The following is a 27889-nucleotide window of genomic DNA, read 5'->3' on the forward strand; positions in this document are numbered from 1 at the left end:
CTGAAGCCATCTGGAACCTGTTGATCAAGAATGGGCTAGACATTCCGCTTTCGAAATGTCAGGGTCCTGGACAAGAAATTAAATTCCTAGGAGCTTGGTGGATAGCTGGAGCAGTTGTACCTGACAACACTCTATCAGCTACTAAGAAGGGACAGACTCCGGGTAATAAGATGGAATTACAGCAGCGGCTAGGTACTTGGGGCTACTGAAGAAAACATATACCAGGGTTCTCAGGAATTGCTCTCCCTTTATATGACTTGCTTTGAAAGAATAGGAAATGGGATTGGACTCTGCAACATACAGAAGCCCTCAATATCCTGACAGATGACCTCAAGGCTTATCAGAGGCTAGGCCCATTGCACTGGTGAGATCTGTTAAATGTGGAGTGGGGATTTGCCACACATGCTTCATACTGTGGCGTGTTTCAAAAGGGACAGCAAGAGCAAGCTAGACCATTATTGTTCTCTTCCACTTCATTTAAGGAGACTGAACAACGGTACTCAGATTGGGAAAAAGGGGTCCTTTCCCTCACTAGAGTGGTTAAGGAGGCTGAAAAGCTGTGCACATCACAAGATTTTACAGTACAGAGCCCTTCTCGTCTCTTAATCCTCAATGGATTGCCTCCTCCTGAGGGAGTAGCCTGAGAGGCCACAGTTAGGAAATGGTATGCATACTTAGAAGGGATTAGCCAGTTGTTCCCACTAAAAGAGGGTCCAGTTAAGGCCTCCAGACTACAACAGCCTGTAAACCCCAATCTGACCTTGTTAGGTTGACCCTACAAACCTTCTCCGATTGAAGAGACACCTGAATTTGTGGCAGGCTCAAATACGCATGGAGTATGATTCACTGACGCATCTGCCCGTCAAGATGGCAATATAAAGCTGTAGCATTAGAAATCGGTACTGAGAAGACGGACAAAGAAGAGGGTGAAAGTAGTGCACAAGTAAGAGAATTACAGGCCCTATTACTGGCCACAAAGAATGGTGCTACTGTAATTTATAATGACTCCTACGCAACCTTTAAGGGTGCTACAGAATGGATATGTCAGTGGGAACCTAGTAAATGGGAAATAGGTCATACAAAGGTATGGAGGACAGAGGACTGACAAGGTCTCCTCGCAATAGGGAGCTCCCAGCCTTTAAAGGTAGGGTGGGTAAAGGGCCACACACGGGATGGAACCCCCACTGTGAAATGGAACCAACAGGTGGACTACCTTGCCCAAATCAGGACGATCACCAATGAGAAGGAAGATTGGGACCGATTAGCTGAATGGTTGCATATCAAGCGAGGCCATTCAGGGAAAGCAGATCTCTATTATGAATGCCAATCCCAGGGTTGGCCAGTGCCTATGAAAACCTATGAAGCAATTCTCACAGCTTGCCCACAATGCCAGGTAAGGCTCAAGGCTGATCACCCAAATCAAGGCCCATCCCAGCATATCAGACAAGGCAAGGCTCTTTGGAGCACGTAGCAGATTGATTATGTTGGCCCCTTGAAACCATCCCATGGGAGGAAATGTATTTTGTTAGGAGTGCAGGTGGTATTGGGATTGTCTCTGGCCACAGCCATTAGCACAGCCACCGGGGACCAGATAGTTGAAGCTCTGCAAGAATGGTTTAGTATTTTACCTATTCCTGAATGTATTCAAAGTGACAATGGGTTGCATTTCACGGCCACAGTGGTACAAGATTGGGCACGAGGGGAAGGCATCAAGTGGGTGTTTCACACACCATATTATTCCCAAGCTAAAGGTATAGTTGAGCAAACCAATGGTTTGATCAAAAGACATGCTGACATCTCACGCCATAACTGGGACATACAATTACCACAAGCGGTTTTTACTGTTAATAACTGATGGGGAAATTATGGAAGTCCAAAAATTCGAGCATTTTGTCCTACGGGACCATTAACAGGCGACAACTCTATACCGGATGTTCATAGATGCCACTTCCCACTAAGGACATACGTGGGCCAACCTGTCATGGTGAAACTGCCCTCCGTTGGCATTGTTCCTATGACGCTGGCAAAACACAGGCTTATATGCCTGAGAAGCCCTAGATGGGAGCAGAAAGACTCACCGTGTCAGTGCCCGGTGGATAACCCCGGACTTCTAACCCCAAGACTCGGTCTCAGGACTGAGGCTTAGCTTTGTGTTTTCCTACAGGACAATGGAAAAACGAGCCATCCTGCTGCCTCTACTGGCAGCGATGATGGTGGCCAGCGTGGATGGTGAAGGTGTGGATGATAATGTCATGGCAAAAATGATGGTGGGATTCACCTGAATGATGAACCTAACCTCTGTAATGGTTCCCCCAAGTCAGGTGAAGACCCTCTACCAGTTTTTGTGCAGGACATCAATATATCACTAGCCCTTGAGCTCACATGGGAGCAATTTAACAATTATAGCTGGAGGTTCACAGAGGATGGGGGAGGAGGCTATACTTATATTGTCTATAGTTGGTCACCAGCCTAGTTCGGTATGAAATACCAGATGTAATTACATTCTCCAACCTACCCATGAGTCCATGGGGTGGAGCTGGAATGGTACTACACCATGCCCTGAAATTCCATGGGGGACTACCGAATATGGTACTCGATGGAACACTGATATGACCATACCCTACAATACACGAAGCCATTAAATGCCTCATGGTGCATCAAACACCATGAACGGGATAACAATGAATGTCCCAGTACATGTAGCTGAAACACGTGGGCTAGACACACCCATGGACCTAGCTGGTATGGAGAAAAGGATAGAATACTCCTGGCAGGGAAATCTCTGCTCTGGAACTGTCAGGTGGAAATTGGGTGCAAAGACATAGATAAAATGCCGTTACTATGGCTGTATCCTCCTGTCCAAGAAGCTTTAATATGAGGCTGTCTATGTAGCAATACTAGCTACTCACAACCTTCTGTCCTGAATTACACCAAGAAAGACTACTGTCATCCCCTTACTACCATACCAGGTTCATGTCAAACATCCACTGTCCCTGCATCACCTAACTTAGTGTGAGAATGTTCCAACAGCCACTTACATTCATGATGATTTGATGCTACTAAAGGAGAAAGGTGTATGCGGAGTTTTAAATGTGTCGATGTATGACTGCTGTGTTCACATTCCGAAGGTATCAATGCTGCTTCAGGACCAAATCAACAAAATGAATAAAGTGGCAAAAGACTCAATGGCAATTGCTGCTGCACTAGAGACTAATGGGCTGGGAAAGGTTTTTGATATGTTTGTATTTTCTTTGTTGGAATGGATAACTGGCCTCCTCCAATCTTTAACAATAATTGTAGTTATGATTATTGTAGTCTGTGTTAAAATAAGCTGTATTAAACGCTAGAATAAATATAGACATGGAACGTACATCCAGGTCTTAATCAGTCCTGCGAGAGGCTTTTTCCTGTCGTGGAGGGTGGGTGGAATTCTGGGCACCATTTAACCTGGCTTTTTTAACTCCTTCTTCCCATCAGTCCCTTGGCATGTACTGTGGCTCAAAGCAAAGTGTCACCACTTTATGCTGCAAGAGCAAGGCAACATCATGGTCAGGACCCCAACACAAGTCTGGACCTTCTTGTCACTCCACAGCTGAACACAGGGCCAATGGGAAGGTAGAGGAGATCAAAAGCATAGCAAGATAATAGAAATATTGACCAGTGGCCTTAGGTGATGGGCAAAAACATAAGTGCTTTTGTTTCCCAGATCAGAAGAAGTAGTAACATACTCAGTTCTTTCCTTGTCAAGACCTTTTCTTGGATGCAGGTGTCTCCTCAGGTTTCCTATGAGAAAAAACAAAGCTCCTGGGAGACAGAAAAGGCTTATACAAGTGCAACCCTCGCATGAACTTTTTGTCTTCTTGGACAGTTAAATATCAGAGAGAGAGGGGTGAAACACAGAGAAGAAGAGAGGAAGAAAAAAGGAAGGGAAAGGAAGGGAGGGGACTCATCCAAATATTGAGACTGGCCACATCATAGACATTTGACGCTTTATTTCTGTAAAGAAATGGTAAGAAATTTTAGAAAGAACGGCATATGAAGAAATGCTAAGAACTGCAGACAGTCCATACAATGTATTCCAGCAAAGGCAAGGGGAACAGGCACATATCAGTCATTCAGTCCTATTGCAAACAGATCGCTGTGTCAGTACTTAGATTTGAGACAGCTTTGTTTGCACATGGCTGGGATGCTGGCTATCATTTCCTAATGGCATTTAAATAATCCTTTATTTATTGGGTGTTTTGGTTGCAATATACATTGGGACATTCATGCGACGGAAAAGAGAATGGGGCACAACTTTGTATTGCAATGTGTTAGCAGAGACTCTAAGTCTGTATAAAGCACTAGCAAGCAGGCAGCTGCGTGTACAATAGCACCATTGACTCCCACATCCACATGGTTGTGTGGTGGGAGTGCGCTTGGTATCCTTGGTTTTCCTTCCACCCTTGTGTGGAGTAAGCTCCAGAGACGGCAGGTACACCTTCTGCCTGCCCACACTGGCCCTGCAGAGCAGCAGCATCTGGAGCACACATTGTGGTTAGGAACTCCAGACGAAATGCCGATCTGCAGTTCTCAGCTACAGAGGCAGGTGAATGAATGGCAGGGAGATGGTAAGAAGACCAGAGTCAGGTCTCGAGATCTGATGTTTCTCCCTTTTGAGTGCATAGGGATTTTTTATTCTCCAAAGAGGATTTAGGCATTTTTTTTCTCTAAAATGCCTCAGTTTTGCCATGGTACAGAGCTCCTAGCAGTTGGGAGTTTAATTACTTTGCACAGTGATTGCTGAGGGTATCAAGTGAGCCTTTGCCTGTGAAGAAAAGATGGCATTGCATCTGAAACACGTCAGGTGCCAGCTAGGAGAGCTGCACCTGAATTTCCGTGCTCTGCTGACACCTGTACAGTCATTGCAAGATCTGCAGATCAGCTGTGCAATTTCTTTCCTCTGTTGTGCCTGGCACTTGTATTTTTCCTTCTGAAAAGAGCTGGAGGCCATTAGACATTGTACAGGGCTCCTGTACATGTTCCATGTAGCTGATCTGGAGCCCATTAGACATTGTACAGGGCTCCTGTACATGTTCCATGTAGCTGATCTGGAGTTGTTAACCTAATGGAATCTGCAAGCTAGTCATGTCTGAACAAGAATTACAAGAAAGGGTATTCTGCTGTGTGCTGCACACAAGTACTTGCACTGCCCAAAGAGCAGCAATGAGTGCTCCCTTCTTGTATCGAGCAAGTTGGTTCAGCATCTCTCTCTGCCAGGAATGAGTAGTTGTAAATAAAACCTGGAGGGTTTTCTAGTATGGAACATGCTGTCCAGCATGTCCCTCGGGTCCCTCTCAGATGATATGCACCGCCCTGTGTAAGATGCTCCGTATAACCTGAAGTTCACATGCCAGCTCCCCACCTGGGGAGATGTGCCAGCTGGTGGGCATTTGCTCACGGAGCCGAGGAGCGAGCCAGCAAGGCCTCCTGCGAGGGGCGGGATGGGTCTGCGGGCAGTGCGGGGCCGCTCCGGCTTGGTGGTGTGCGAGTGAAATCTGCCGGCCAGAGCAGAAGGGCACGGTGACTCTCTCCTCGCCTCCGCCGAGGTGGTGCTGGGGCTGCATCGTGCCCCTCGAAGGCCAGGTAACAGAGCTCATCTGGGGAATCCAAGCAGGAAACGTAGATGGGCACCTGCAAGGACAGAGTCAGAAAGCGCTGCTGAAACCCTGAAGGCAGGAACAGGCGGGACTTTGTCCCCCGTCCTTTGGGAAGCATGCCATAAAAAAGGGGTCATTCCTGGCACGGGAGGGAGAACTGTTACTGGCAGCGACCATGGCATTGCTTCAGCCCCTTCTCAACACGTGTGATACCCTCAGGGCATGGCAAGTTGACGGACATGTGCAGTGCCCCTTTGACAGGCAGTAGGGCTCAAGCAGCGAGCCCCCGAGGAGCTATGACGTGGTCCTTTCCAAAACCCGAGCAGCACCATCCCTCAGTGTCCCATGCTAAAATGGCAGGTTTGCAGTCAAAGAGTGCTTTTTTATTAATTGTGGGTTGTTTTTTTTTTTCCTTGCCTCAGTTATCTCAGGCAAAATGGGAGCTTTTTAAGAAGTGCCAATATCTCAGTGTCTATAGCTACTTGGAACAACTGCTGGCTGTGTCTTTGGGATTCAGACAATACCAGTCAGCGCTAGGGTTGCCAGTTGATGTGAACAGAAAGGTGGGACATTGCCTCTTTCTGTAGGTAGCAGGTCAAAGAACTCAGAATTGTGAGTCTTGTGACCTTGCCGGGGTGTCTGCTCAGCCTTGCAGAAACAGAGCTTCAACCTGTGCAAAACGAAAACTGCCAATGCTGGAGTGGTATGTTTCTCCCAACATACATGTTCTCCCAAGGGCAGGTGCATGCTTCCTCTCCAGGGCCATCTCTGTGCACCTCGGCAATATTTCCAATACTCAGAGCACCGTTAAAAGTCGAAAGATGGACAGCAGGGTCGGTCTGTTATGCACCTGGGCTCCTTGCTCTTCTTGCCCTGCCCAGGTTTTTGCAGTTGCCCATTCCCAAGATCTCAGTTTCCAGCTTCTGCCTTTTGTTTGCTGGCTGGCCATCACTCTTCTCTTCGCAGCTTAGTTTTCTCTTTCTGTTGGAGTGTTCTTCCTTTTGCTGCGAAGAGCCTGGCAACCTTTCCATTCAATAGTATTGTTAGACAGGTGAAGCCACGATAAACATGAATCAATTCTCCTCTTAACCAAAGCTAGCTCATTTTACCTTCTCTCCCCAGATGAGCTCTTCGGGGGTTCGCTTTCTGGAGCGACTGGAGGCACCTGCAATGGAAACATGGAAGCTAACAGGTGGCAAGGACCTACCTGCCCGATTGCTACCTTAGCTCTGAAAGGCAGATCCCAGGGATGGGTTTGCTCAGCTCAGCTGAGCCACTTCTGGTGGGGTCATCGCACAAAGTGGGATGGCCAACCTGCGTCAGCCTCGCTCTGCGCTTTTGCAGAGCTGCAGGCTGGTGGATGACCTTGCTTGTCCCGGTGGCAGCAGTCCCACCTCCTGAGGGGGAGGCTTTTGTTGTCATGCTGTTTCTGGACCTGACATACCTCTGCTGTTCCTGCTTCTGCCCCCGGTGCTGGCGACTCCTCGGCCGAAGCACCGGCAAGCCCAGCCGCCTCCTCCTCCTCCTCCTCAAAGAGTTCCCCGTGGTGCTCAATGAGGAACTCCACCAGCCGCGTCACCTGCACACAGCAAACCATTGCTTTCCACCTGGGTGGCCGAAGACGGGTCAAACAGCTTTTCCCACTCCTGACCCTCGCTTCTGTGCAGAAAGCTGCAGCTGTGGGGCTGCTCTTCCCGGCAGCTCCCCCAGGAGCATTTGCTGAAGAGAGGAGGCAGCCTGGTACCTCTGAACAGCAAAGCTGGGGTGGGTCCGGAAGGCCGTAGCCGGCTGGTAAACACAGCGTACCTTGCCCGTCACCTGCACCAGGGCATCCAGGGGGAGCGTGTGCTCCTCGGGTGGGCTGAGGAGGTTTGGCCCCACGCAGATGGCCAGGTTGCCCGCAGTCATCCTGCTGGTGGCCACGTTCCTGCTGATGTTTTGCAGCAGGGCCAGCAACTGCTTGAGCAGGAGGAGGTTGGCCTCGGGCAACTTGCCGGCCACCCTGAGGGAAGGGAACAGGAGCGCAATGTTAATCAACTCAACATTGTCAATGCAGGCCTCCCAGGCTGATCTCACCCAAGGCCACCCGAGGGAAGGCTCCCTGGGCACGCCTGGTCTCCAGCAGAGGGACTGCCTTCGCCGAGATACGGCCACCTCCCTCCCTGCCCTTCTGGCAAGAGTCCCCCAAGAGGTGGCTGGCAGCAGAAAAGACGGCTTTGTCAAGGGCGCCTTCGTTTGCAGACAAGTCCCGCCCTCTGCCATTCCCCGTGGAGCAGGCAGGCTGCTCGCCACACGTACTCCTTCAGTCCTGCCAGCTTCTCCTGCCTGCTGGACTTCTGCAGGGCGCTCATCCACTCCTCGTAGAGCTCTGCCTCGAGGAGCTTGGAGGGGATCTTGCGGAGGAAGTCCTGCAACGCCAAGGGCTCCGGGTGAGTCTTGGACCACCGCCGCCGGGAGCACAGGCGGCATCCCCGGCACTCCGGCCGACGAGCAGGCGGCCGGGTTTTGGCTCCTGCTCTCGCAGGTGCCCATCGGCACCGACAGAGCCGGGAGCTGCCGGGCTCCAGGTCAGCAGGGTTCACCTTCAGGACGACGGCCAGCAGGTGCGCAGGCTGGCTTTCGAGGCGGACCTCCGCTCCGCTGTCGAGGGCCTCCCTGAGCTCCCGGGAGGCCCGCTCGCTGGCCGCCAGCCGGAAGATCCCCTCCGTGGATGGCCCGTGCTCGTGCAGCAGAGCCAGCAGGTCCTGCAGGGGACAGAGGGGGAGAGCTGCTTGGCTGGAGACAGGCCCTGGGGCAGGCGAACCTTCCTCAGGGGCAGGAGCAAGTGTGGACGGCTCCACAGCTCTCACTGGGGCGGGGCGGAGGGGTGGCTGGAGGTGGGCGACGTGGGGAGGAGATGGCTTTGTCCCCGAGCCCCACCCGGGGTCCCTCTGCTGGGGGCACCACCTCTCCGGAGGAGCCAGCGGGGTGGGGACCCCCTGCCCAGGCTTGCTTACCTGGATGGGCTGGGGCAGCGTGCCGTCCTGGCTGCAGAGAGCTGCCAGGGGCCGGCCAAAGAGAGCCCCCCCGCCTCCAGAGGCCGACGGCCCGGGCACCTCTGCAGCGGCCGAGGTCCCTCGCCGCGCAAAGGGCCAGGGCAGGCCCATCCTCCTCCCGCGGGTCCCGCCTGCTGCCAAGGAAAACCGAGCAAAAAACCCTGCGTGGAGAGGTGTCCTTTGGGAACGAGGGGCCCCGGGGGCTCAGCTCTCCCCTGCCGCAGAGCGGTGGGGACAGACGCGCCCCGCGGGAAGGGCAGCAGCAGCCCCAGTGCAGCACGAGTGCCCGCCTGCAGGAGGAGGAGAGGAGGGCCGTCCTGCCCCCGTCTTCTCCGAACTCACCAGCCACGTGGCCACGTCCACGCTCTCTTCCGGAGGGGACGGGTGGCGGCCGCTGCTCCACACCAGCCTGCAAGACACGCGCTGCGCTCGCCGAGCAGCCCCGCTGCAGAAAGGGCCCCCGGCGAGCTGCATCGGCCCCTGGCCGTGTGTGAGAGGTGGGGAGGGCTGCGATTGCCCCCCGAGCGAGCCTCACCTCTGCCTGGCGCTCGACCAGCCTCTCCAGGCTGCTGGCGTGTAGCGTCGTCGCCTGGGCAAGGGGAGAAGAGCAGAAGGTGAGAAGCGGGGCACCTGATGCTGGGCCGGGGAGCATCCGGGGGCAGAGCGGAGCCAGGGGGGACACTCACAGCATTGCGGCCGCTCAGCTCCTCCAGCAGGAGCTTGATGGAGGGCAGCTGGGTCACCCGGGCTCCCTCCACTCCTTCTGGCGGCCTGCGCACGGGGAAGGGGCAGAGAAAGAGCCGCGTGAGACCCAAGCCGCCTTTTCTCTCTCCCGCCAGCCCGGGGAGCGCTCCCGAGGTGCCCCGGCATAGCCGGGCAGCGCCTGGCAGCGGGGCGGAGAGCAGCGGCAGCGGTGAGGACGGGGCTGGGCAGGTGCTGGCTGGACGCGGCTGGGCGAAGCAGCTCCGCCAGCTCTGCCCGCCCAAGAGCGGCCCGCAGCCCCGGGGCAGGGGAGCGGTGTGTCCGCCTCGTACGGCTACACCTGGAGCATCCCCCCGCGATGCGAGCACGGGCCCCCCGGGCTGCGCCGCCAGGCAGGGCTTACCCAAGGAGCGCGCGGACCCAGAGCTCCTTCAGCGCCCAGGAGCTGCAGAAAGAGAGGAGAAAGAGCCTGAGCGCCCGCTGCTCCCCAGCCTGCGGGCAGAGGCGGGCGCCGGCACGGCCCTGCCCTGTGGGGACGGCCACGGAGGTGGGACGGAGCCCCGTGGGGCAGGACAGAGGCGCTGCCCAGCCCTGCCGGGGACCCGGCACCGAGACTCACCGGAAAGTGACGACGCAAGAGCCGCAGGGCCAGACGAGGACGAGGGACTTGGCGGGCTCGCCTTCCTCCTCGCCAGCGGCGTTGCCGGCCGCCCCCTTCCTGCTGGTCAGCACCTGCAGCTGGCCCAGGGCCAGGCAGAGCTGCGGGCGCGGGGCGCTGCCACGTCTGCAGAGCGGAGCGGCAGGGAGCGAGCTGGAGGTGGCCGAGCCCGGTGGCTCCCCTCCGGCGTGCCCCTGACATGGGCACGGCCGTGGGCGCCTCCAGCACCAGGGTGCCGGGGGCCTGGGGCTGCTCCTTGGGCGTCCCTGCCCCGGGGCCGGGGCCGGGGCCGGGGCCAGGGCCAGGGAGAAAAAGGCAGCCGGGGCCTGCCGCTCTTACTTGGGCTTGGCGATGACCAAGGCGTCACTGAAGAGGAGGAGGTCCCTCTTCCTCGTCCCACGGCCCTGGGTCACCCGCACGCGCTGGCGGAGCAGCGGCTCTGGCGACGCGGGGACGGGCGCGCGCTGCTGCGCGGGGTCGGGGTCGTCCCTGCAGAGCAGACGGCGCCGGGCGTGAGGAAGGCGGCCGCTGCGGGGCCCGGCTGTGCCGGCGCGTCCCCGAGCCACGGGGGGAGCCTACCTGGACCCGCGGCAGCAGTTCGCTTGGCCCATCCTGCCGAGGTCAGGAGAAGCCTCGCGTCGGACGCGGCGGTGGGGCTCGGGAGAGTGCCCAGCCGGCCCGAGCGAGGCTGCCGAGGGGGGCGAGAGTGCTGGGAAGCGCTGCTCGGGGGGAGCTTGGCTCTCCCCAGTGCTGCTCTGTCCTGGCACAGCGCAGAACCTGTCCCTGCAGGTTCTGTTGTCGCTGCCGGGGGCAGCGCCGGGTCAACGCGGCATGGCATTGTGACCTCAACGGTGGCACCGGGAGGGGCACTGGGGGCTCTCCCCACGATGGCCGCGTCCCTCTGGTACTGGGGAGCCCAGGCCTGGGCACAGCCCTGCAGGCATGGCCTCACCAGCGCTGAGCAGAGGGCAAGGGTCACCTCTCGCCAGCTGCCGGCAAGGCTTTGCCCAGTGCAGCCCAGGGTACCGCTGGCCGCCGGCTTTGGGCCAGGGCACCTTGCCGGCTCCTCGCCAACTTGGTGTCCACCAGGACCCCCGGGGCCATTTCTGCCACGCTGCTTTCCAGCGGCTTGCCAAGGCGCTTTTGGTCACGAGTAGGTGCGGATGTGTCCCGGGATGCTTCGTGCCGTCCCGGTGCCATCGCAGTCGGTCCCACGCTCTCTCTGCAGGTCTCCCGGTGCCACTGCGGGGAGGGGGAGAAGGGCATCTTTCCTCCAGCCAAAGCAGTGGCCCAAGTGGAAGGGCTCTCTCTTGTTAGGGGACAGGGAGAAAGGGGATGGATGCGCTCTGGTGACAGAGTCCGGAGATGGCGTTTCCAGAGAACTCCACCTTTGCCTTTTTCCCTTAACTCCAACTTTTTCACACCAACTTTGTTCTTCACATAATGTCTGGGTAAAAGATGGTGGCTGGCACTCTCTTTTAGACCCCAGCCCCTAAAACCTTGGGGGAAAACTCCCAGAACCAGAGCAGGCCACAATAGTGCAGCCCAGGGGGTTGCAGACACGTCCTGCCCGCTTCCCACTTTTCCTGGGATGCTTTAGACAGTTGGCAGAGGGAAGAAAACCGTCCTTCTGCCTGCTTGAGACAGACCTGTTGTCTCTTTGGCTCCAAACTTGTGAAGCTAAGTCAGGAGAAGCTAAAAAACCAAAACCCAAGCTGTTGTGTGGTGTTTTGTGGAAGGCAAGGAAGGGAGGGACGGAAAGAAGGAAGGGAGGGAAGGAGAGAAGAAAGGAAGGGAGGGAAGGAAAGAAGGAAGGAAGGAAGGAAGAAAAGAAGGAAGGAAGGACGGAGAGAGAAAGAGTGAGTAGCACTCTCTGGAAGCCCTCTAGTAGTGGTAGGAAAGATTTTCCAGGACTCAATGCCTCCACCTCATGCAATGCTTATTTGCAAAGATGCGTGTCTGAAGAAGGACATACTGTATAGCTGGAAAGTGAGATAGGGGAGCACACACATATTTTGTCTTTGCATCTGCCACTGGCATTTTACAAGGGTTTCTGGGCATCATTTAACCTGGCTTTTTCATCTCCTCCTTCCCATCAGTCCCTTGGCATGTATTGTGCCTCAAAGCAAAGCATCACCCCGCTATGCTGCAAGAGCAAGGCAACATCACAGTCAGGAACCAGACATAAGTCGGGACCTTCTAGCTGAGCAGAGGGCTAATGGGAAGGTAGGGGAGACCAAAGGATGATCGGGGCCTGTCTCTGCGCAAGACGTCTGTTCCCGAATAGCCTGTGTGTGCTGTCATTGACTGCTGCCCTTCTGAGGAAGACAAGACCTTGAAAGGACTTGAAAGGAGTAAGTTCCCAGGTGCCATTTCAGAAGAGGAATATACTTTTGGTGCCTCCTACAATAATTTGTTATAGGGATAGGCAGGAGAACGCATGGTTTAAGTACTACCACAGCTTTTGCAAGTGATCGAGGGTTGCTGCTGACAGTGAAAAAGCAGCCGAGCCCTCTTGCCTATGACCCCACTGAGAGTTAAGCTCCGCTCTTTGCACATAAGCTACTTTATGGGGTGGTGGCCGACTGCCCAAGTGACTTTGGGCTTTTGGAAGTTCTGCTGCTCTCTTGATGCTGCAGACAAACCAAAGCACCCACCAAAAAGCAGCCACAGGTATTTCTAGCTTCTCAAGAGACCTTCCGGCTGAGGTGGGAAGGGCTGCTCTTTGCCCTCTTCAGAGCTTCACAAGCCAAAACGCACGCTGACATTTGTCCCGCCTTCAGCTACGGTAGCAACCACTGGGTCCTGCGGCTTGAGGGGCTCCCCGTGACATTACTGGTAATGGTGGCCTGAGACAGAGAAATGTTACTTAACAACAATTAAAGCTGCCTTGTAAAAATTGGTTTTTGTGCTGCCTGGCCGTTTATTTTGAAGCCTTTCTGAAGGACAGCTATGATGGGTCTGTCATAAACTTTTGCTGTGGTAGAAGCGGACAGCCTTGGCTCCTGTTGCTGCTTTGCTTGCTGCTGCCACAAGTGCAGTGGCTGACCTGTCTGCAGCTGGTGGGGTCATCTGCTCTTCAGAAGGAACAAACCATGAAACAGGAAACAGAAAAAGCAAAGTTAATGGCAGCGCAGTTTGTTGCACCAGAAGAACCCAGAGCTGAGTTCCATCCCCATGAACGCCTTAGCTTAGTCCCCTTGAAACCTATAACTGAAAATATGTAAACATGGAACTGGTGAAATGTGGCTTTCTTATGATTTGTCAGGAAGAGGTGGTGAGGAAATTAGGAAGTAAAAATCAGTGAAGGAAGGATAATTTACTCTGCCCATCACCTAAAAATGTAGCATCAGATCTATATTACAAATATTTATATTAATATTGTTCTGTGGGTTGACAGACTACAACTTCTGGGTTAGAGTCAAATAGTATAGACTATTTCAGTTGGAAGGGACCTACAACGATCATCTAGTCCAACTGCCTGACCACTTCAGGGCTGACCAAAAGTTAAAGCATGTTATTAAGGGCATTGTCCAAATGCCTCTTAAACAGACAAGCATGCGGCATCAACCACCATCTACAAAGACTGCTCCAGTGTTTGACTACCCTCCTGGTAAGGAAATGTTTTCTAATGTCACATATGAATGTCCCCTGGCACAGATTTGAACCATTCCCACATGTCCTGTCACTGGGTACCTGGGAGAAGAGCTCAGCACCTCCCTCTCCACGTCCCCTCCGCAGGAACCTGTAGAGAACAATGAGGTTGCCCCTCAGCCTCCTTTTCTCCAAACTAAACAATCCCAAAGTCCTTCGCTGCTCCTCATAGGACATTCCTTCCAGCCCTTTCACCAGCTTTGTTGCCCTCCTCTGGACGCATTCAAGGACCTCAACATCCTTCTTAAATTGCGGGCCCCAGAACTGCACACAGTACTCAAGGCTGAACACAGCGGGACAATCACCTCTTTTGCCCAGCTGGTTGTGTTGTGTTTGATACACCCAGGATGAGGTTTGCCCTCTTGGCTGCCAGGGCACACTGCTGACTCACACTGAGCCTGCTGTCGACCAGCACCCCCAGATCCCTTTCTGCAGGGGTGCTCTCCAGCCACCTCTCCCCCAATTTATACATGCCCAGTGTTATTCTGTACCAGGTGCAGAATCCGGTATTTGTTCTTGTTAAATTTCATGCCACTGGTGATTCCCCAATGCTCCAATTTATCTACATCCCTTTGCAAGGCCTCTTGTTCCTTGAGAGTCAAGAGCACCTCCCAGTTTAGTATCATCAGCAAACGTACTAAGGGTGCATTCAACTCCTCCATCCAGATCATTGAGAAAAATATTGAATATCAGTGGCCCTAGAATTGGGCCCTGAGGAACACCACTGGTGACCTGCTGCCAGCCATATACAGTCCCATTCACTACTACCCTTTGTATGTGAGAAGCTGAATTGTTAGTCACGGCCATCTCTTTGAGACTCCGTGCTGCCTGGACCTGGGCCACTGACAACCTGTAGAGAAAAATGACCTCTGGAATAGGATCTGTTATTCTACAGATAACCACAGACTACTGGAGTTGGTGTCTATGGCATTGGCTGATGCTGTGCAAATAGGGAAGGACCAGGGCTTGGTCTGTTGCAGCCCGTTGTGCTTCTGGGGTGTTGTGTTTCCATTGCATCTTTGATGACAATGACTTCTGTGCCAGCTGCCAGAATATGCACTGCCATGTTCTGTTACGTTTTGAATTTGATAAGGTTTGTGGCTTTCTCTCTGGTATGTTTTCTCTTCAATGCCAAATACCAGAATTACTTCCTGGGAGCTCAGCAGAGTATCCAGTACTTCTCAAATGGGGACCGCTACTGGTGGGGGTCTTCTACCAAAGGGCTGTATTTTAAGCACAGAAGTCTCAGAATGCCCACTTCTGCCCACCACAGCTCTGTAACCAAAGAACGTTTGTGTTAGTGACTACGTCGATGGTGAATAACTTGTTAAATCTCAGTAAGATGGAGGATAAGCTTCACCTTCCTCAGTGGCTGGAGAAGAGAATGTAAAAATATTCTGTAAAAGGTGTTAAAAATGTTAAAATACTATACCAGCCATTCATAAAATTACGACCAGGTTTTTTTTCTTTATAAGAATTGATTAAAATATTCAGTTCTTAATTTTCCCTCAATTAAATCTTATTAAAAATTTTTCAAAAAAAAAAGGAAGGAAAAAAGTATTCTACCGTACCTCCTCTAAAAATAGATTTAATGATTTTCCTCTGCAAAATAATCCAAATTGCCTCTACAGCATGACCAAGAAGAAACAATGTCTGTGCTCCCTCTTCTGGTTCTGCAGCAGCATTGACCTAAGCAAATCCTAACCATACTGACATCAGGGCTGAGGCCTGTGCACGACAGAGAGAACAAAAATGTAAAGCACCGTACTGTTTCAGCTTCCTTGAAGAGAAAAATTAAAAGTTGCTTCAAATGGAAATTACAATGGTAAAAAAAAATTTTATTTCCAAACTTCCTGAAAGATTTTTCGAAGACCTGACAGTTGAAAAATATAAAAATGCCTTGCACAATGGACAACAGCACTTTTTCAATATTTGTAATACTGCAGTTATTTTGTAATAACTTAATCAGTTATAGAAATCCTGATCTCTGTGGTGGGCAATCTGAAAACTTTAAAATAATAGTTTATCTAATAAATTGTTCACAAAGAAGATTTAAATAACCTTTTAAGTGCTAAAACTAGACCCTTTTTAATTGTCTAATTGTAAACCCAGTAACTCCCCCAAAACAAACACTAACAGAAATAAAAAATAGATAGCCTTATCCTCTCAGAAGCAATTTATTTATATATTTCTGTAGGAAGAACTCAATACAACCAAGACTTTGCATCTTCACCATAAGTGATTCTATATACAGTAGAATATTGTGAAGAATAGATACTATAAACAATACAACTTTCACCTCAAAAATGACAGAAGGTAACCTTTAAAATTCTTTGACAGTGTTTCTAATATGTTCAACATGGAGCTCTTACATCTGTTGTACGAAGCCATCCTTGCTGGGTTAGTCATGTGACTTGTCAGAGCCATCTTTAATGATGGCTGGCATTCAGTTTTAACTTTTAAGCTTTTCAAAGACTATTTATTTATAATTAAAACTAAATTAATGGTTTCAAGATAAATGGATAACATACATTCTGCCACTTGTGATTATTCTTTTCATTTACTACAAGTTCGATCATTATCTTAGATAGCTGAGCCATCTCAGAGGCAAAGGAGGTTCATACCGTGGCTCAGGAATGCCCTACGTCCAGCATGGTGTACCCTCACAAACGCTGGCTCAGAAAAATAATTTTTCTCTATGCTTGTTCAATTTAACAGGAAGGTGGGCTAGGCATAAGGGATAGCAGGAAGGGGGCAAATCAAGATCCTGCCTGCTTCCCCCTATGGTTTGTGTATGACTACCATCTGAAATGGAAAGGATACTGCGTCTTCTACTTCTGCATAGGATTTGCATAGCAAAATACACTAGACAGCACCAACTCAAAATCTGCCACTCCAGAAGTCAACAGTCCATGTGCTGTGCAATGTGTCCCAAAACCATAGGCTTGTGGCCAAAAATGGGGCAGAGCCATTAGCTGGTGTATAAGACACACAGTAGACAGGAGTTTGGAAATAACATTTGGGATGGACCCACTTAATTCCTAGGAAGCCAGCCTCTCTTCCCTAGCAGTAAATCCCCCACACAGAGCATGTGCTTCATGACAGAAAAGCTGAGGCCACAGTAGAGACTGTCATCAGCATCACAGCTGTCTCCAGCCTCGCCCAGGCTCACGGAGCCACCGTGTGTGTTCCTGCGAAGCACGGGGGCCTCGCAGCTGCCTCTGTCACAGTGCTTCGCCCGAGGGAATTGGGGAGCGTGGGCGGCCGCTTACCCCACATGCAGGCACAAATCCAGGTGTGGCTCTGCCCCGTAATTGTTTGCTCGTGCAGACCAGAATGACACAGTTGGTACTTGCTGACTGCACTAAGAAGATTTCTGGAAGATGAAGCTCTGCTGGTTGGTGTCATAGGGGCAGAGTTATGATCTATGTCTTTCCTTTCCTGCTCCACCGCATTTTGGGAAGAAGAGGAGGTATTAATTACATCCTCGGCCCTCTCCCAGTCATCCTTCATAGGCACAAGCAGGGGTTAAGCTTAATTTTGCTGCCATTGGCAAGGTGGAGCAATCCTGTCCCTGCATTAGTACAAGCTAATGAGGTTCCACAACATGAGCATCTTGTATTACAAAACTGACCCATTTTATTTTTTAAAACACAAGGCCATTTAGAGATACACAATATAGAATTAGCATAGTGTGACTTCAGAAGTGTGATGTATGTTGTTGAATATGCACTACTGGTAATGTCTCTCTATTTAAACAATAATAAAAAACACAGAGTTTGTAAGTTTGACTTTTGACTGTAACAACTTGTTCTGACCTTGGCTTTCAAGAAAACTTGTTAAACAACTGTTATGTCAGTTCAAAAAACCAATGCTCAATTCTATGACTTGCAATCTCAGGCTAAATGCTACATGCACCAGCTACAAACACTTCAAACACCTGTGGCTTTGAGACACTCTGCCAAAAGCCTTTCATAGAATCATGGGATGATTGAGGTTGGAAGGGACCTCTGGAGGTCATCTGGTCCAACCCCTCTGCTCAAGCAGGGCCAGGTAGAGCCCTTTTCTCCAGTTATATCACCTATCTTCTTCCTGCAGCAACAGAAAGCAGGAGAGATACACAAACCCATAGCTTAGGTCTGTTGTATAGAAAGACCATGGCCACAGAAAGTCACCTACCGTCCACAGCATATTTCGTGATTAAATTTTTGTGGTTTTAAGATTAGAGGAAGACATTCAGATCTTAAAGACCATCTGCTCTAAGAGCTTTTACAGGCACCAGCTTTTAAGTGGCAATGGCTCAGTTTGATTCAATTCACTATGCAGGACTCAACAGAAAAAAGCAAAGGGCTAAACATTTATATAAATATTAATCTTTTTTAGGCACAGTCAAGTAAGAGTAATATGAAGCTGACTTGCTGCTCTGTTGAAGCAACAGTAGGTGGATTTATGGGGAAAGGCAGAAGTGCCTCAGCTTTCAGATGCTCAGGAATTGATAGACATTTGCTATTTGTGAAGGATGGAAGGGGGAGTCTTCAGGTCTCGATCCTTTCTGTGACATTATCCTCAAAAATCATATTGGTGCCTCCTGAGATGAAACTCACTATAGAGTAGACAAGAAGTATCAGGAGGAGTATCATTTGACCCTTCAACACAGAGCAAAGGCAGTACATCTACAGAAGTACAAAGAAGTACATCTATATATATCTAAATAACAGCTAACACCAAAACCCCGAACTCAGTGAAAGTACAAACTAAAAATCTGAACAATATGCAAAAATGTTTTTGTTCCATCAAACCATCCTGATGCCATCCAGTTTCATCAGCCCTGCTGCTTTAGCCCGTGCGTTGATGCTAGGGCCATTGTACACTGCAAGGACATGGAACCCTTCATCTCCAGATCATCCACTCAGATACATCTGAGGCCCGTAATGCTTAAATGCTTAAATCACATTTTCCTAGTAAAAAGATGAAGTGTTAGAGGGATAGACTGAAGAATTTTGTAATGCCATAGACCAGTCCGGCAGCTTCAAAAAAAATTCACTTAAAAAAAACCCCAAACAAAACCAAACACACAAAAAAATTAAAAACCAATAATAATTAACCTTTTTTCTGTATGACATGAACATGGACCGATGAAGGTAGGATAGGTTTGGCAAAAAGACGGATGTGCCCTAAAGTTATTCTCTTCTACAACTCCTTTTTGTATTAAAAAATTAAAGGGGCAAATCTGAGTTAAAAGGAGATCTATGGACATTTAAGAAAATGTCAACTTTCAAAGAAAAATCTTTAACACTTAAAAATTGCAGCTTTACAAAGCTTGTTTATGAGCACAAGTCCAATGGCTTTGGAGAAGAGTCAGCAGAAATAAAATCTCAGAAATCTCAGGAACGATTGATATCTCTGTCTTGGCTGGCAACATTCAGCTCTCACGTTAGTAGGTGAAACAATAAAAATGTTAATAAATACAACCCATTATTTTTAGATGTCAAAGGTCACTAAACTGAGTTAGATAAGACTACTGCAAACTAAGCACACACCAAACCTATGAACTTTGAAAATTGTTATATATGAAAACATCTATACTACTGTGAAGAACTTCACAAAGTTTTTATAAGCCAAAAGGGCTGTAAGGAATCTGTAATTCTGACACATGAATAAATAAGGGAATTAGATTTGTATTACTTTATTAACATAACACTTTATTTATATTTTAAGATTATTGATGTTAAAATGCATTTTTTATAGTAATCCACAGAATATGTACGTCTATTTTCAAGTTTTTGAGATTTCTATTATATAGTTCCTATTAAAAGTTTGGCATCCATAGATCATATACATGATACAGAATATCTACCATTTAGCAATAGGAACTGATTTTTTAAATGAAGGTGTTAAATTGTTGAAACCTAAGGACAGCGTGCTCAATTCTTCTTTTGCTGCTTTCCAATCTTTTCAAAGATTCAATTTTTTCCTTGTTATCTTTTTCAGGGCTTTAATTGTACAGGTAGGGATGAAATTTAGGGTATGTTTTGTTTTCCTTTGGACGGTTGATGAATTTTACGTTGAACAGCTACAGGAGAAATAGAAACTTATTTGTCTTACGGAAATATGACATTGTAGAAGTTAATAATTACTTTGACCCTTTGCACAGATTCTCTATTATGTTGTATTAAATGAAACACAATCTTCAGGATTTTTTTCAGTTAAATACTGATTTCACGTGTGACTACAGTTTGATTTAAGTAAAGACCATTCCTTATTTTCTGTTTTTAAAATTGTTATTAAGAACCCAAAGATGTTGTGTCTAAATAAAAACCACCTTATGTATAGAAGCCACTTTATATTTCAGAGGAAATGGTTTCCTCAGATCTAATAGGTTTAGTTTGTACTCCTCTAATTCCTGCCATGAAATGAAATTAAAATTGCCTGAAAGATGCTACAGAACATTGCAGACACTTTTTATGACGTGGGATCTAAATCTTTATAAGGCCTTAAGATTTCAAGTCTGCAAACTCTAGAACTGGGAATGTCAGCAGCTTCTATTTATTTATTTATTTACTTATTTATTTATTATAGTTACTCGGAATATTGCCACAAAAGTGTGGTAACAGCATAATTCTATCAACACAGTAATGTTAAAAAATTACCACATCCAGACAAGTCTTATCCACTGCATAAAATGTATTCATGAAGTCCTTTTGCTGATCACAAATTTACTTACAGCAATGTGCTTCTGAATGGCTGGAAAGCAGTTTAGAAAATGAAATGTCAAACACAGAGAAGTTGCTACCATGATTAGACCCATACATTTTATGTGGGGAAGCCTTAGAGGCTGTGTTTTCTTGCTGGCCGTTGTATATTCAAGGATCAAAGGCAGTTACAAAGATGAGAGTGAAGTGGACCAACACAGTGCTTGCCTGAATTATTTCCACTAGATACTGGCTTTTGCAAAGGATTAAGGGCCAGATCCAAAACCAAATTTAGATTCTTATCACAATGCCTAATTTCTATGTGCCTGTCCCTTCAAAGATCCATCAGAATCCCAAGCTTAGTGACCCTTTTTACGGGTTCAGGGGGAGTTAACTTACAAGTTGGTGCCTGTGAGCCAAGAACTTTTTAGATGTCTACAGAACAGTCTCCAGAGAATTTCAGGCTCTGGTGATTTTCTGCCTACCGGCTGGATGTGCTGTTCACTCTCCACTATGCAAGGAAACCAAAGTGCATCTTGTAATTGGGAAGTCCTCACTGAAGCACCTACTAAGCTGGCAGTTTACTTGGTCGGCTTGCTACACTCTCCGGTTTTCAACAGACTTTCAAGGATGACAACAAGCAGCCTTAGCTTCCTCCAGCTCTTATTTAGTTGTCTCAGACACTGGATTTCTTGGCAGTCTCTCTGCCGAGGCCAAGTGCTTCTTGGCTGCATGCAAAATTGTAAATAGTGGTCATAATTGCCAATCACCCTTGCTCTGCTACAGATGCAGAGAAGTTATGTTGAGCTTTTTCAAACCTAAGTAAGTACTAGCGGTCTGTGGTGGGTTCCTGTAGGCAGGATGAAGCTGGGGACTGATCTTGAAGGAGTTCCCATGCTGGGAGAACAGGTAGGCATCCTACCTTATATCCAAACACATCTTCTCGCCTTCACCCCTGCTCTCTAGGGCTCCCTTTGCTGTTATCCTGACTCTGCATGACAAAGGTAGGACTTCAGGATGCTCATAAATTGACAGGTCAGCCAAGACCATGGTTGCTGTCTAATCTAAGTCAATTACCTGTTCCTCTCTCAGAAAACCAGGCAGGCAGCTTGAGAGTCATGCACTCTGGCCTGCAAAAGGCAGAGTCAACAATTTCCTTGAAATACTCGCCTTTGTTCATCGACTGTGCAAAACTGGAGCTCAGGTGAGACGCCGGTCTTTCGGAAGCCCACCAAACTGACCGAGGTACATTCAACACAGACATTTTCTTTCAGTTCGTACCAGCGAAAGCAGTGGCATATGTTAACTTTTCATGGGAAGGCCCCACACTGGCGGGCAGTGGTTTTGAGGGGGCCAGTCCGTGGGCCCCCGCCGCCATCGCCTCTGGGGGTGACCGATCAGCCGCGTGGGCTCAGCTCCTCCACCAGGTCCACGCTGCGGGGCCAGAAAGGGCCAGGGAACCGCCACAGGCAGCTCAGTCCCAGCACCCGCCGGCCCACGGCAGCACCCCGCCCCACCCAACGCGGGGCCAATGTCGGCAAGACACGGGACCTCGCTGCCAACTCCCCTGTTTTCACAGAATTTTTCTACTCCGACCTTTTTTTTTTAAAAAAAGAAAAAAAATAATAATTTTTCTGTCAGTGGCAGACCTCTATGGGAGTTCGCACCACGGGGGAGGGAGCACTCGCCGCGCCTCCCCTCACTGAAGCCGCCTCCCACCCGGGGGACCGCTCTCCCCTCACGGGAGGACGGCACGAACGCGCTCCCGCCCGCCGCCGCAGGCCGCACGTCAGCAACAGCAACGCCAACGCCGCCCGGCCCCGCCTCCCGGCAGCCCCCGCGCGCCGCCCGTCCTCGCGAGACTCCTTATTCTCGCGACAGCGGGGCGCCGCCATCTTACCTGCTCGCCCGCTCGCTCCGTCTGGCTCTGCGGCTAAGGGGAGCTGGGGGGGGGGGGCGGTGCGATTCGGAGCCGCGCTCGGGGCCCCCGCCGCTCGTCGGGCCCGTCGGCCGCGCTGCCCTCCGCCCGCCCCTCAGGCGGGAGGGGGGGAGGAACTGCGGAGCGGCCGGACCGCGCTCCCCGGCCGAGGAGCGGCGAGAGCGGGGCCCGCAGGGAGCAGCCGCCGCTCGGCTGGTTCCGCCCCCTTCGTGGCGCTGGGCCTCCGGCCCCTGCCAGGCGGCCTCTGCCGAACCGGGAGGCGGCCGCGGCCTCGGCGGGTGAGGGGAAGCGCGGCGGGAGCCGGGGTGCCGGCCGGCGGGGCGGCGCGGACGCCGCCGCCGCCGTTGTTGTTGCTGCTGCTGCTGCCGGGGAGGCGGGGGGCCCGGGCCGCTCTGGATGGTGGTTAAAATGATCATAGAAAACTTCGAGGCGCTGAAATCCTGGCTCAGCAAAACCTTGGAGCCCATGTGAGTAGCCGCGACCCTTCCTCTCTCTCCCGCCCCCTCCAAAATAAACCTTCCCTGGGAGAAGACGGGGGTCCTCAGGGGAGGGGAACGCTGTGCCGGAGAGGCCCCCGAGGGCACTGCGGGAGATGCCCTCCCAGCGCCCTTCGCCGCCGGCCGTCTCTTGCGGGGGGCCGCGTCGTTCCCCCGCTCTCCCGGCGCCGTCCTCGGCTGGGAGATAGGACCGTCTTCCTCCGGAGGATGCAGCTTCCCCCCCTAGCGACCGCGTTCGCCTTTCCCTTTGTAGCCCGGGGTAAGCGGGAGGTAATGTGCTGCCTGTGCAGCTCACTGTTCCCTGCTCTCAGCCCCCGTGGAGGCCGGGTTAATAACCACGGCCTGCCGCCCTGCCCAGTGACCTTCTCTCGGAGAGCTCAGGTGCCACCGGGACGTTTTCCGGTATCCTGGGACCTTCCCAGTATCATTTTCCATAGACTTGTCGCACGTCCTTCTCGGTTGTTTTGAATATTTGACGCTCTGCTGTTTCCCTCCCCCTGAATAAAAATTGCATCAGTAGCGCGTTTGGGAGTAGGAGCCCCAGAGAGTGATTTGCCTGTTTGTGAATACCTGCTTGGCCTCTAATCATAGCAGTCATGTGAGTAATTGGGGTTCTTCTGCAAAGAGTCCGTGTCTTCCTTCTCTGAATGATGAACTGAGACGTGAACTTGGTTTTAAAGGTTTCGTCTTCTGGAAGTATGGTGTCTATAGACTTTTAGATCAAAGCATGCACTTGACTTGTCATTCTGAAACACCATTTTAACATGTCTGAATTAAGTTACTGGAGCTTGATTTGAGTCAATGGAACTAGAACTTACAAATTAATTCTAGTGTTAACTTGCTTTTGAGGTGTTTGGCCGCTGTCGGTTTTAAGCTGATACTGTCAAATGGGAGAGGAAAAAAAAAAAGTCTGCTTTATGGCTTCCATAGTCAATAGTTAAGTATATGTATGTACATGTATAGTGTATATGGCTTATGCTGACATAACCTGAAAAAGTTATAAAATGCTGGGCCATTTTTAGGAGAGCTTCACTTGTTTTTTTCCATAGCACCTAATCCAAACCACACTGAAATAGATGAGTCTTGAACTTAATTTCAGTGGACTTTGAATTAGGCCTGCAGCAAATTATGCTGAGTGCCTTTATACAAAGGTTTGACCCTTAAGACTGTGGTAGGATTTTTTTTTTTTTTTTTTTTTTTAACTACATCATCTTGTAAAGGTGTAGTTTTGGGAAGGTGAATTCATTGTCCTCTTGGGTCAACATAAGGTAATATTAGAATAACAGAGCACATTGGTAAGGTAATATTAGAATAACAAAGCACATTGTGCTCTGTGGTAATAGATCCAGCTAGTCCTCTGGTGCAGAATGCTCCCTGTTAGTCTCTGGGTGCTTTCTTGCATGAATACTCTGTTGATGCCAATCAGCAGTTTGATATCAGTAGAGTGTGCTGGTCAGGAGGCTTGAAACAGACAATGTTTAACTTTGGAAGATCTTGTAATTTCCAAAATACATGTTGGTAATTTGAAATGATAAATCATACTCACTTACCTCTCAGTTGGTCGGCAGCTGGAGATTGATATGTTAGTTTCAAACAGTTTACAAGGAGCATTTTTAAATTCTGTGAAATCTGAAACTGGAAGTCCACTAGTGGCATGTACAGGAGTGCTTCAGTTGGCTTCAAAATCCCTTTATTGAGTAAATACATTAGGTTCTTTGGATTTTGCAGATCTGTATCCAAAATTCATTTATACAGTTTTTCTGCTCTTTCTTGAGTATTATGCATCAGGAGCTGAAGTTTAACTTTCAGGAGTGAATAGTACAAGTTTCCTTTTCACAATATAAAAAGTATCGAAAGTTTGCCAGATATTATTTAGGTAGAGGTCAGTATGGTTCCTCAGTCTTTCCCCTCAAGTTCCATTCACTGGTGATGTGTAGTAGTTACTTCTTACTCCGGTAACAAACTCGAGTTGTTCCATGTTTCTCTGTTTGAATATTGAACTGTGATATCTGCTAGTGATAGTCAGCAATTAAAGGGTGAAACTAGGATTTTCAGCTTTTGTGATCAGTGCAAGTTTCTACTTTTTAGCACTAAAAGGACCAACGTGTTTCTGTTAAGTTAAATGTGGTATGTGAGCAGTTCAAATGTGGTTCTCATGCTGGAAAACTATGTCGTGGGTAGAGAATTGCTGACCTGGAGGATGTTTCGTTCTCCGAATTTTTAGCTTTGGGAGGAAGCAAGCCAGCAGGGACTGTTAAACTCAACTGTCATTCAACAGTTTTGTGCAGAGTCCTGTGTAACTGCATTATTCCAATAAATGTTGGAATTGGTGGAGAAGTATTGTCATTTCCTAGCAGTCAGATACTCTTGGGGCTGCTTCTGATCTTAGCTATCTGAAATGTGTGCCTACAGCCATAGCTCCTGGGTGTATGGAAATTATAGTGTGCAGTTACTTATAAAGAACTTGCTTCTAAAGAACTAACTGCTGTTGGTGTAGTAGTAGTACAATGAGGCCCTAAGTGCTGGTCGTTTGGAAGTGTTACCATAGCCTGAAAAGAATTTTTGACTTGTCTTTTCTTTTTAATGAAACAAAAAATTGTGCCAGCTGTTTTTGTCATAGCTCTTTCAGAAATCTTTAGCTGCAAGATAGGCAGCTGAATTTCCTAACTAGCCTAAGGAAGACATCACTGTATTAGATCATTATGGAGGTGTTGTCTCAGTAGTCTTAAGGGGAGAAGTGCACTTTAAAGAAGTTACATAAATAAATTTTATACACGTGTATAGGTCTATATTTATGTGCTAGTTATCTAGAGCTGAGTAGTTAGAACATGCTTTATTTTCCAAGTTGCCTGTTTACAAGTAGCTAGCAGTTTTTAATCATGATTTATACCTTGCTCCAAAGCCTGTAACACCCATATTTGAGAAACATAATGTTTCAGAACTAGAAGATAGCAATATCCATAAATATAATTTCATTTCATCATGAATTGTTATCTTTAAACTATTTTAAAGCATTAGCAAGAATGCCAACTTTTTAATGTAATGAAATATGTGTTTGTATAATTGTATGGACTGGACATCATTTGGTTGTTGGATTGCTTGCACATGGTGCCTCTGGGAAACACTGTTCATAGACAAGAATGTTTGGAACAGAGGGATGATAGAGGATTTAAGTTTTGGAATTTTTTGTTTGTTTGTGGTGGGTTGTTGGGGTTTTTGTTTGTTTGTTTGTTTTGGACTGCTCTAATGCCTTTGGCAAAGTCTTGGTGATCCTCCATACAAACACTGCTTATGTGAGTTTATCTTGTTGCAGTGACGCAGAAACTGCAAATGTTACCATGCTGGAGCATTTACACAGTCCAGCTCTGCTTGGAGGGTGGTAGTTCTCTAGTAACTTTATGCAGTTCTCCAAAGAGAGGCTGCTTTTGTGGTTTTGGAAGGAACTCTTTGAGCAGCTCAGTTTGGTGTACAGAGAATTGCTAAATATGCGCACAGAACCACTACAGATACAGCTATGTGAATGTGGTACCAGTGTAAACAAAGTGGCAAGAGTATTTTTTTTGTGCTGTGGCTGCTCTGTATTTGACTAGAGCTATCTTTTATATGTTCAACTTCAGTCAGCTCTACAAAGAAGGCATTTGTCAACAGTCATCTTTGTTGCTTGCAGACAGCAGTATGCTTAGTTTCTAGTGTTATACACATTTTCTTATCCATGGCATGGCTCCTGTAAAGTGTTTGAAAGTAATGTTAAACTTGGACTATAACCTTATGTCTGTCACTTCTAATTTCTGTACTAATGAGGTCCTCACTGAGCCATATCTATTGTGATGGGTTTTTTTGCTGCTAGTCCGTTCCAGATCCTATATAAATTGTGTTTATAATCCTTGCTGGAATATCAGGATCTGGCTTGGCAAAGTTCCAAGTAGGGATGTCTTTTTTTTTTTTTTTTTTTCATTTTTTCCTTGAATTTGTTTGAATCTCTACCTGTGAAAAAAATAAGCTCTTTTGTACTAATGCTGCACTGACCATTTTGCCTTGTAAGACATTGTAGTGTTCTCCCCTTTGCCCTAATTCTTTACAGTGGAAAATTTTCTTGGTTTTAATTACTGTGCATAAGAGAAATTTAATTGCAAATTAAAAAAAATTTAAAAAAATAATTAAAATCTTCCGCTGGCCCAATTACATCTTGATTAAGGCTCCCATATCTAATTTTTTCCACTTCGCTGTATTTATGTTTTTATGAAGGTTTGTTCATGTACTAAATCAGACTTGCAAGGAAGACTAAAAAATACCTAAAACAATGTTTATGCAGTATTTAAGCATACCTCATTAAAAGGGAAAGGATTTTTGCATTGGTTAATTCTGTAAGTGATCGTGCTGCTGTACTATTTATGTCAGAGGGAATAAAATCCAAATTGTTTAAAGAATATTTTGACTATATTTATCATTCAGATATTTTATGGCAAACAGTAAGTATGTTCTGGTGTTCAGTTATGCCTTCACTGTTCTATTTTTGTTTTTCATGCTTTTCAACCTTTCTTTGTTAAATCTCTTAATATTTTTTGGCTGTTTGGATCTTTGCTTCATTGTTAATACATTACTGATTAGTTGTCTTCACCAAGTTATTTAAGAAAGGTAGTGAATAAAAAAGGTTTAACAATGGTGTAAGGAATATGGTAATAAACCAAGATACTGAAACAACAGAAATAAGTTAAAGTGCAAAACTTTGGCATTCCATTCCACATACATGTGACACACCATCCTACCAATAACAGTCATTGGCCCACCGGGAGTTTTCACTCTCGTTTTCCGTGAAACTTCCTAAGAAGTTCAAAAGCAATAGATGTTTCTCTTCATTTCATTTTGTTAACACTTTACATTAGGCTATTTATAACTAAGGTAAATAAAGCACAAATACACCTCATTGGTATGTCACTCTCTTAACACTAGTGAAGTTACTCTTCTACGTCTATTATGAAACTTGATAGTTTGTTCACCTAACTCATGGAGAGCTGCTGTATTTGAGAAATCTAGGTTCCTAGCTTAGAGTGCTGATAGTGCTAAGCTTCTGTG

The 27889-nt window shown here is 48.3% G+C and overlaps 2 protein-coding genes across 8 annotated transcripts in view; one reads left to right on the top strand and one right to left on the bottom strand.

The window, feature by feature from the left end:
- Positions 1-7323: 7323 nt before the first annotated feature.
- Positions 7324-9645, bottom strand: LOC138689146 (uncharacterized). Its single transcript, XM_069802803.1, has one exon. The coding sequence runs from the start codon at positions 8783-8785 to the stop codon at positions 7859-7861; it is 927 nt and encodes a 308-aa protein (XP_069658904.1). The 5' UTR covers positions 8786-9645; the 3' UTR covers positions 7324-7858.
- Positions 9646-22272: 12627 nt separating this feature from the next.
- The window catches only part of RBM26 (RNA binding motif protein 26), a 58133-nt gene continuing 52516 nt past the window's right edge, over positions 22273-27889 (top strand). For 2 of the 7 annotated variants that reach the window (XM_069802477.1, XM_069802479.1), the window contains exon 1: positions 22273-22786. In XM_069802477.1, coding sequence (XP_069658578.1) covers positions 22716-22786 — 71 coding nt within the window. In that variant the 5' untranslated portion in view covers positions 22273-22715. The remainder of the gene's footprint in view (positions 22787-27889) is intronic. The other 5 variants (XM_069802480.1, XM_069802478.1, XM_069802484.1 and 2 more) reach the window with 4 other exon arrangements.

Source organism: Haliaeetus albicilla, chromosome 15 (assembly GCF_947461875.1).
Source record: "Haliaeetus albicilla chromosome 15, bHalAlb1.1, whole genome shotgun sequence".
Lineage (NCBI taxonomy): Eukaryota > Metazoa > Chordata > Aves > Accipitriformes > Accipitridae > Haliaeetus > Haliaeetus albicilla.